The following is a 10,000-nucleotide window of genomic DNA, read 5'->3' as shown; positions in this document are numbered from 1 at the left end:
TTAGGACATTACCGTTCTTACTCACGCTCTGAATTAAAACATTTGCTAAAGATCATAAGTTAGTGAATTTTGAACTTTGCTACTACTACTACTACTACCACCACCACTACTACTACTACTACTACTACTACTACTACTACTACTACTACTACTACTACTACTATTACTACTACTACTACTACTACTACTGCTTCTATTACTACTACTACTACTACTACTACTACTACTACTACTACTACTACTACTGATAATAATAATAATAATAATAATAATAATAATAATAATAATAATAATAATAATAATGATAATATTAATAATAATAATAATGATAGTAATAATAATGATAATAATAATAATAATAATAATAATAATAATAATAATAATAATAATAATAACAATGATAACATTAGTAAATTCACTATTCATACCAAGTAAACTTTATTTTTTCTGTATTGTCTGAATTACACTCATCTTGAAAAGAATGAATGAATGAATGAAAATAGACAAAAAAAAAAATGTAGCAAAAATGATAGATAAAAAGCCTTGATAATTTCGATAAGGATGTGCGAGTTTGACCCGCAAACTCTGAACATGCTTAGTGACACTAGCGAGGCAACAAGCACGGCCAACCACACCACTGAATCAATTGTCTGTCCATAACTGATGGTAACAGTACACGGTGACTGCTGGAATCACAGTGTCAGGCTCTCCTCCGCTACTTGCCCCTTGCACTCTGACCTTGCATTTCCTGACGCGAATTAACGGGCTGAAATTTAATGCTCTACGGAAAAGGTTTGGCCACGTAGAATATCGAGCCGAATAGGGATATGTGGAGGTAAAGTACTGGAGCATTCCTGCGTTAGTTTTGATAATAATGTTTCTGCAATTAAATGACTCCCATCTTCACACATACATTAACCTCTTCAATACTAGGACACCTTTTTACCTTGTGAATTGTGTACAATTAGACCATTTTATTGACATTAGGAACGGTCTAAGGAGGTCAGAAGATTAATGGCCAGAGTCTTCACTAATTTAATCCCCAACATGAGTTTTTGGAGCTGTATCAAATAATAAGCAGAATTGATATGGAAACGCGTCATGGTACTGAAAGGTTTAAAAAGATGTATACTAATCTGAAGATCTGGCTTAAACTTAGAGGAATATATTTTTTCTTTACAGATAACTACCAAGGCTTATTATAAGACAAGTGTGAGGCAGCAGCAACTTTTACATCTCTGTGACTTTTACTGTATATGTTGGTCCGTGGCTTGACTCAACATTCCAATCCATAATGATCCTGGACCGCGATAACTCCTACGCCACTGCTGACGACAACAGGGAGGAGGGTGAGTGAGGGAGGCTCCTTGTTCTACCTTCAGACGAAGTATCGTGGCTTTAAGCGCAATAAAGTTACACTGGAAGCAACAGAAAGGATAGAGTTCTCAAATATAGTGATGAATCAATGAAATGGACTCAATGGTCAGTAATCAAGTTGTTAAAGCAGAGTAATTACAGTGTTTTAATAAACTATTTGTAATTATGATAACTTTCTATGTAAGTACTGTATAAAAGTTCTTTCACTGAAGTTCGGTGGGATTCTTAAAGGTGTTTTCATAACTATAGGAGTGGCAATTGAGGGAGTGTTCACTGAAACTACATCCAGATACTACAAGTTTTGTCTTGAGAGTAAACAAAGGATTTGTTAATGACTGACTGGTGAACATTAGGTAACATTCCCATTTCTTGCAGTTGATTGATATTTGGTGTTGAGTCATTAGAGGGATTTAAAAGAAGAGATAGCTTTATGGATGAGTCTGATGGGTGAAAACACACAGGTGTCATGGAGGGACTGACTGCCACGTGTAAGCCTTGAGAATTCTTATAGCTTTTCTTACTTTCTCAAGTTCTTGTATTCTTATTTAGTTCCGTGAAAACAATGTTGGTGAAAAAGCCACAGCCGACAGACAGCCACGTGAAGTCTCTGCCAATGTCAACAAAATCCTTTATCCTTTTTACCTCTCGCTCTTCTTATCAGCGGTGTCAGTCATTGGCATTGTTTAGCATGTACTTACAGCTTCAGATACACTTGTCTCTCACCACGATTATTTTTAAAGACTACAGGAATTTGTACCACGATTATCAAGAGTGTTTTTTACTGTTAGTAATGTAAATATTTTGTTAGTGTGTCCCTGAAACCATAAAAACGTTCTTAAAAAGCCGTCTGACTTCAACCAGTGTTTTTAAAAGTTGTAAAGATGTGGGACGGAGTATTTGAGAGTAGGGTCGTAATTTGTGTTGCTGTTTGTACTAAATGTTACCTTTCAACAGAAATTGGACTGCTTCACGAAGATCTTGATGAGGAGTGGGACTTTGAGAGAGGGAAAGCCCCCCATCGCAACTACAAGTATACGGAGACCAGTGTGACGGGATATGAACGCCAAAATGTAGTGACCAAAACTTACAAGTCAAGATTCTGGATACTTTTCCTTGCTGCATTTCTGTGCTGGATTCACGTGAGTTAACCAAGTATTTCACTCCATGTACCTATTTCATTGCTTATCAATCACAATTTCAATTGCTTATCACTGCCGTGGTGCAGTGGAACCATGCTTGCTTTGCGGTCCGAGGGGTCTCCAAGCGCATGGGTTCGAATCCTGTCCATGGTCCGAGTGTAGGTTGAGCTTCCTCACTCGGGGCAGCGGTTTACTAGCGGGTGGGTTTTGAAATAGGAGGTACCACAAAAAGTATCCCCTTTAAGTTCCAATGAAAAAAATTCAAATGGTATTAAAAAAAAAAAAAAAAAAACCAGTTACTGCGCTGGTTAGTAAAGGAGACCAATAATTCTGAAGGGCATAGAACACAGTGTTATTTGGTTCGCTCATGATGTTATCGGATTATCAAACCTCAAAAAAAAAAAAAAAAAAAAAAAAAAACATTAAGCACCACGAGATATTGATATAATCCTCTATCTTCAAAGGCAAGGAATGACACGCCAGAAAGGTCACTATCTTATCGCTTAACACAATAGCAACGTGATCAGTACGCGCCCCGCCTCCATCTCGGGCCAAAGCTACACACCCCTGGCAGAATGAGTCATGCCAGCCACAGATCTAAAGATGTTCCACACAGATAAATTATAAAAGCTCTTGACTCTCAAAGTATAAATTTTAGAGGACTGAATTAATCTTGCACATCTTGCCAAACCATGATCAGAGATAAGACACCTGACCACGCCAGTATATATATGTCCTAAGAGACTACTAATATCTTGAGAAATGAATAGGCAGCCATCATCATCATCGTCATCATCATCATTATCACCATCATTATCATCATCTTGGCGTTAATTCTTGGTGGGGTCGGACATTTCTGCATGTTCCAATAATGTCTATTCTAGTGTATCCTCCTCCTCTTGGCTCAGCTGTCTCCTGTCTCTCTGTTCCATCTCCCCGACTAATTATTCGCCTTCGTCTGGTTCTTTTTCCCTCCAGCTTCAAAGAGACATCCTCTTCCACTCTGACCACATGTCCACGCCACTTCACGCCTGTTTTTTCTACTGAAGAGGTGTGGAGCCTTCAATGTGTATGTGCTACGTGCATAATTATACGAGTACATTGCTTTTTTGTGGCGTATAAGAGTATACTGTGGCATTTTCCCCAGACGCTACAGTGGAGCACGTGGGGGCCCATCAGTGAAAGCATGAATGCCGCCTTCCCGGGCTGGGGTCCTTCCACCGTGGCCCTCATGGTCAACTGGGGCACAATCATGTACGTGCTGTGTGTGGCGCCGCTGTGCTGGGGAATGCAGCGGTACGGTCTACGCGCCGGTGTGGTCACCAGCGCCGCTTTCATGGCCATTGGCACCGGCCTCCGCTGCCTCACCAAGCAGACCCCCACCTTCACCATGTAGGCTTCCTCTCCTGGTATTTCATTGGTATCGTGGTCCTGAGCAGGGCGTTGTGAAGTACACTTGATATTGATGGAGTGAATGGCCGGAAAGGAAGGGAAGGGAGAAACTTTCATGCCAAGATCTAGCTAAGTGTTTGTGATAGCACGTGAGACAAGTTTATTGTGTAACTTGACAGTACCAGTATGAATCATCTTATTCAGCAATGCATTTCTACTGATGATCTGAAGGATATTTATATTTTCAGTGAGTTTTTCAAGTAACTCTATCCCAAGCAGAGGCGGATTTATATATTCCACATTTTTAGAAAATAGAAATTATAAAGATACATTTATCCGTCATGATTTTGTTTCCAAGCTTTTCAGGTAAATGACTTTAAATCTGTATTAAGCTGAACCGATTGTTGTTGGTGCCTTTGTCTGAACAAAATGTATCGAGACACTTGTGTTGCAGTTTGTGCCACATCTGTGCAATACTGGTTGGCGGCGCCAGCGCTCTTGCCCTCACCACTCCAATGGTCATCGCCAACGACTGGTTCCCTCAAAACGAAAGAACGACAGCAACTGGTAGGTTACGCTTCACTCATTTCTAAAAGTGTGACGCACAATGGTCTGTTATGAAAACAACCAGCCTATGATTTTCTTGACAATTACTAATGATTTATTTCTGGCCAAAATGGGCATTACCACATTAGCTGCACGATACAGAATGTTAAGATCCGAAAGCCCACAAAATCTTTCTCTTACTACTTATCACCCTTCTCTTCCTACCAGCTATTCTTGAAGTAACCTTTCCGCTCCGTTTCACCTCACTTTAATAAATACAAAAGATAAATAGATAAAACAATAAAGTAGTCAGTCAGTAGCGAGAAATAGTTGCAGTTGCGAATTTACACATGGAAATTGTGACCTCACTAATCTTCTGATGCTTTAACTCGAACTTGAAATTCTTGATTGTGTAAGCCAAGAAAGGTGTATGAATGGCGGACAGTAATGTTGAGGATTAATTTTGTATACCCTCTTCTGCAGCAATAATCCTTGGTATCAGTCAGCTGGGCTCACTCGGCAGTTTCCTGGAGCCAACGTTTATTCGCCTCCCCGGCCCTGGAGTCACCAAGGAAGACATTCAGGACGATGTGATGAACCTTGTCTATGCAGGTAAATCATCGACCTGAATTACTTAATGAGTCTTCAAGAAAAACGTCTCCTGTTGATCCATTCTCTGGTTGAACACTGAATTGCTTTATACACGCATATGGACTAACACTTGTCTCCAAATACGTAGATCTAATGACTTTGGGTGTCATTTTTCCCTATATGCATTCCACCATTATTACAAGTGTAGTCTGATGGTGTTTTCCAGGGAACATCCTCAAAGGAGTAGGTATGGCTGGCAATTCACTTCACTCACCAATGATACTATGAATCAAATGTATAGTCTGTCCGTTTTGATTATCTCAGAGCAAACCGTGTGTTCGGTTGGCAGCCTTGCCTTACCTCTGCTCTCGCTCAGCCCCACTGAGACGCAGGGCTGCCAACCGAACACACGGTTTGCTCTGAGATAATCAAAACGGACAGGCTATAGGAATCCAGTACATGTCAAGACTTGGAAGCTTTGTGGTAATGGAGCTTCACGTGGAATTGAAGGAGAGTATAACCAGTGTTATGCATAATGATTGTTGATGATAAGCCAAATAAGTTGTCTTTATCCTCAGGAGCGATCATGTCGGCAGTGTTACTCTTGGCTCTCCTGGTTTATTACCCCTCTAAACCACCAAAGCCTCCTTCCTTATCCTCCACAACGGAGAGGGTTGAATTCATCCCAGGTCTTGCATCTGTCATCAGGTGAGGACTCTCCCAAAAACTGCACAAATTACGTCTTGAGCCACTAGGAACACAACAACAAAGAACATTATTGTTAACTGCTGAATCATTTAGGGATCTTTAAAAAGATTAGATTTATAGGGTGATAAGTAATCAAGTTACTGTTCTTGGGTGGTGTGTTGTAACTGTTAAGTCAGTTACTTAGTAGAGTCAGATGATGGTGATAAGTGGCTGAGTAAGAGGTGTCAGAGCAGAGAGAGATAAAAAAAAAAAAAAAAACCACTCAGATTGTATTTCGTGAGAGTTATCATATAGTATTTGCATATTTCATAATAAATTCTCATATGTACAAAGACAAACTACTAAGATCATTTATCATTATGAACTTTTTTAATACTGTCAGAAATGAGTGCTTTAAAAAAAAAAAAAAGCAAAACAGAACTACATTTATTTTTAGTGTTCCAATGTGAACAGGAGTAGTGCTGCTGTTATTTTGATTCTCAGCAATTAATCTGAGGAAAATTTTGGTCTTTAATACAGGAACAAAAAGCTCCTTCTTATAGTGGCCATATATGGAACATTCGTGGGTCCACCAGTGGCCTGGATCACTGTGCTCAACTTCTCAGTCCTGCCTCTTGGATTTCATCAGGTAACTCTTCTCATCAGGTTAATGGTCACTCACAGACATCAATGCTCGTCAGGCGATGCATCAGTCATGTCCACAATTTACTCGTACTTCCCTCCCTCACAGGGTAAGGCAATGTGGATGGGAGTCACTGCGGTGTTGGTGTCCAGCTTGTCGCCAGTGGCTGCAGGGCGCATCAATGACCTGCTGCAGGGCCACATCAAGACCCTCATCGTCACCCTCATGCTTGGCACCACGGCCTTCTGTTACTGGTTCCTGCTTATCTCCTATGGTGTCGTGGAAGTCACTGAGTGTGAGTGCTGAACATTCCTACTTCTGAATACTTGTGAGAAAACCCAATGAAAGTTTGTGTACAGTGGATGTACAGGCCAGACCAGAAGGCACACGACACACACACACACACACACACACACACACACACACACACACACACACACACACACACACACACACACACACACACACACACACACACACACACACACAGTACAGTGGATATCAGTCATCAGCCATATTCATGTCTTTCAAACAGAGGTTAAGGTGAGTACTGTACTCAAATTCAAGTCTTCCTTATTGTTAAAAGATATTTGGTGACAAAATTTCGACTCTATTGACATGACAGAGTTACATTAAAAGATACAATGATCCTTTCTGGAAATGAAATACTACCATTATACCAATATCATGGTTATAACACATGGGACAATAGCATAGACATCTGCATAGACAGTACAGATTCTAAGTGCTTATAAACTTCAATCCACGTGACATCAAGTTTATACAGATGAATCGTTAAATGCAGCCCTTCCTACCCTTCAAGTCCCTGTAATCACACTTTTGACGATTCGAATTCATTTTAACCTCCTATGTACTGGAACGTCTATTTACTACAAGTTTGGGTATGATTAAACGATTTGATTTACATTAGAAACGGTCTATGGAGGTCAGAAGATTAATGGCTACAGTCTTCACTATTTTAATCACCCATATAAATTTTTGAAGCTGTATAAAATCACCAAATACTAATTGGAATAAATATGAAAAAGCGTCCCAGTACTGAAGGGGTTAATATACATAGCTTATCTTTTGAAAACCCAAGAATCGAGGTATTTACACACTGAGAGCTAACAATGCCACTTGAACCGCCAGGGCAAGTGTATGTCTCTACTGTTGGCATCTGTGCTTGCAATTACGCTGCCATGCCTCTGTTCTTCGAGGTGGCAGTGGACATCGCCTTCCCGATCTCTGACATCCTGGTGATGGGAGTGATGACTGCTGCGGATTGCCTCGTCAGTACTCTCTTCCTCACCGCCTACAGTATTCCCAACGCCGGTACGCATCACAGTACACCACCTTATGGATCAGGAAATACACTGACATGAATGAGTGAATGGATTTAACACTTATCTAGAAGGCAAGGCATTGATAGATATCCTGCTAATTGATATGAATCCTATTGATATAAACCACCTCGTGTTTTAATTCGTAGGAGAATATGAGAAGTGTGACGGAAAGGGGAGGATTAACTGCTGTTCTTAGTCTCTTTCTCACCGCATCTCTAGCTATCTTTTACCGCTACTTTCATGCTAACTGTTCTTCTGATTTTGCTGTATGCCTCCCCTCCTGTGGCCTTCCTGCACAAGGCTTAATTTTTCCTCTCACTCTTATTCTGTCCAACTCTCTAACGCAAGAGTCAACCTGTACCCTCAGTCTTTCATACCCTTCTCTGGTAAACTCTGGAACTCCCTGCCTGCTTCTGTATTTCCAACCTCCTATGACTTGACTTCATTCAAAAGGAAAGTTTCAAGACATTTGTCCCTGTCCTTTGGCTAACTATCAGCTCTGAAGGGAGACTGGTGACTGAGTGGGCTTTTTTTTCTTTATATTTTTGCTGCCCTTGGCCAGTCCTCCTCTCTTGCATAAAAAAGAGCTACCATTGTGATGAAGTAATGAAGGTGTGTGTTGTTCCAGGCTATCTATGGATCCCCTCCACCATGATCTTCACATCTGGTATTGGCATCATTCCTATGCTGCTCCTCAAGTTTAACAACACCAGGGCGCTCATCGACAACCAAATACGAGTAGACTCTCCATATTATAAATGAAATACACGTGTTTATGTCTTTTTAAGTCTTTCACATCTCACAAAATTCCAGACTCCTATGTAAGCAATAAAAGTCTGCTACATTTCCCAAGGTATGTGTAAGACTCACCCAAAGCTCTTCACTTTTAAGAGAAGGGAAACAATATTGGTGTGTTTTGGTGTCTCAGAAATTTATTGTTGTATTTTGTTAACTATGATATCTAGCTGAGAATGAAGAGTGTAGGTCTCTCTCTCTCTCTCTCTCTCTCTCTCTCTCTCTCTCTCTCTCTCTCTCTCTCTCTCTCTCTGTTTCTCTTTCTCTCTCTCTCTCTCTCTCTCTCTCTCTCTCTCTCTCTCTCTCTCTCTCTGTCTTTCTTTGTCTCTGTTTTTCTGTCTGTCTGTCTGTATGTATCTGTCTCTGTGTGTCTGTCTGTCTGTCTTTCTGTCTGTCCTTCTATCTGTCTTTCTGTCTGTCTGTCTGTCTGTCTGTCTGTCTGTCTGTCTGTCTGTCTGTCTGTCTGTCTGTCTGTCTGTCTGTCTGTCTCTCTCTCTCTCTCTCTACATTTGAGTCACATGGAGTATTTGCAGTGCAGTGAAGCATTAAGGGAACATTATCCGGTGGCTCCCTCTACGCGGCTCTGATGAAGCGAGGCAGCCGAGTCATCTTTACTTGCGTAGTTAGAACAGCTGTGCGAGTCAATGGTTATATTTTTTATCCATTCATTTATTTATTGGTTTTTAGGAATATGGTACTCACTAATACAAGATGGGGTTGTTTTTCTATAGCATCCTCTTTAATATGCCTCCTCTCTCTCTCTCTCTCTCTCTCTCTCTCTCTCTCTCTCTCTCTCTCTCTCTCTCTCTCTCTCTCTCTCTCTCTCTATCTATCTATCTATCTATCTCTTATCTCCTTTATATTACATTGCTCTACTCTTTAAGGAGACTGGCAGCTGAGTGGGCCTTTTTTTCTTTATATTTTTGTTGTCCTTGGCCAGTCCTCTTCTCTTACATGAAAAGAAACATGCAGTTGATTTATTTGGTCCCCTGTGACAAGAAAGCTATATGTTTCAGTTTCCATTTCAATCCCTAAAACTGATTATTACTTTCTTTCCAAACATCAATAGCCACAAACGAAATTTCACATACATACATTCTAATTTTTGGGGTTCTTTTTTATTTCCCGTAGTGGTTATATACTAAATTATTGGATACTGCCTGGACGAGAGATCAAAGTATTATGTTGCCAAAACCAGAGAAAGCATCGTTACGTCGTCACCAGCCAGCATGTGACAGTCTTGCTCTAGGTGCGCCAGTCACTCATTTTGTAATACCAGTTTTCTCAGTGCCAGCTTGCTCCCCTCAGTATTATACATTCCTGTCAATATTGTGTGTGTGTGTGTGTGTGTGTGTGTGTGTGTGTGTGTTTTGTCGATTACTGCTTGACACAAAACACCTAAAGCCTTTCTCACAGCCATGCTTTATCACACTACTCAAAACCCTCATTCTTACACATCACTGGCTATTTCACTCGTGCACCAC

General features: G+C 40.6%; 1 protein-coding gene across 5 annotated transcripts in view; it reads left to right on the top strand.

Moving 5' to 3' along the window:
• Positions 1-8,567, top strand: part of LOC123514772 (solute carrier family 49 member 4 homolog) — a 26,704-nt gene extending 18,137 nt beyond the window's left edge. For all 5 annotated transcript variants that reach the window (XM_045272920.1, XM_045272921.1, XM_045272919.1 and 2 more), the window contains 10 exons: positions 1,183-1,349; positions 2,332-2,516; positions 3,664-3,908; positions 4,363-4,475; positions 4,938-5,066; positions 5,624-5,753; positions 6,273-6,381; positions 6,484-6,670; positions 7,528-7,710; positions 8,350-8,567. In XM_045272920.1, coding sequence (XP_045128855.1) covers positions 1,295-1,349; positions 2,332-2,516; positions 3,664-3,908; positions 4,363-4,475; positions 4,938-5,066; positions 5,624-5,753; positions 6,273-6,381; positions 6,484-6,670; positions 7,528-7,710; positions 8,350-8,483 — 1,470 coding nt within the window. In that variant the 5' untranslated portion in view covers positions 1,183-1,294 and the 3' untranslated portion in view covers positions 8,484-8,567. The remainder of the gene's footprint in view (positions 1-1,182; positions 1,350-2,331; positions 2,517-3,663; positions 3,909-4,362; positions 4,476-4,937; positions 5,067-5,623; positions 5,754-6,272; positions 6,382-6,483; positions 6,671-7,527; positions 7,711-8,349) is intronic.
• Positions 8,568-10,000: the final 1,433 nt, after the last annotated feature.

This window comes from Portunus trituberculatus, chromosome 38 (genome assembly GCF_017591435.1).
Source record: "Portunus trituberculatus isolate SZX2019 chromosome 38, ASM1759143v1, whole genome shotgun sequence".
NCBI classification, from domain to species: Eukaryota; Metazoa; Arthropoda; class Malacostraca; order Decapoda; family Portunidae; genus Portunus; species Portunus trituberculatus.
Note: the sequence above shows the minus strand (reverse complement) of the source record. Positions and strands in the feature narration are given on the sequence as shown.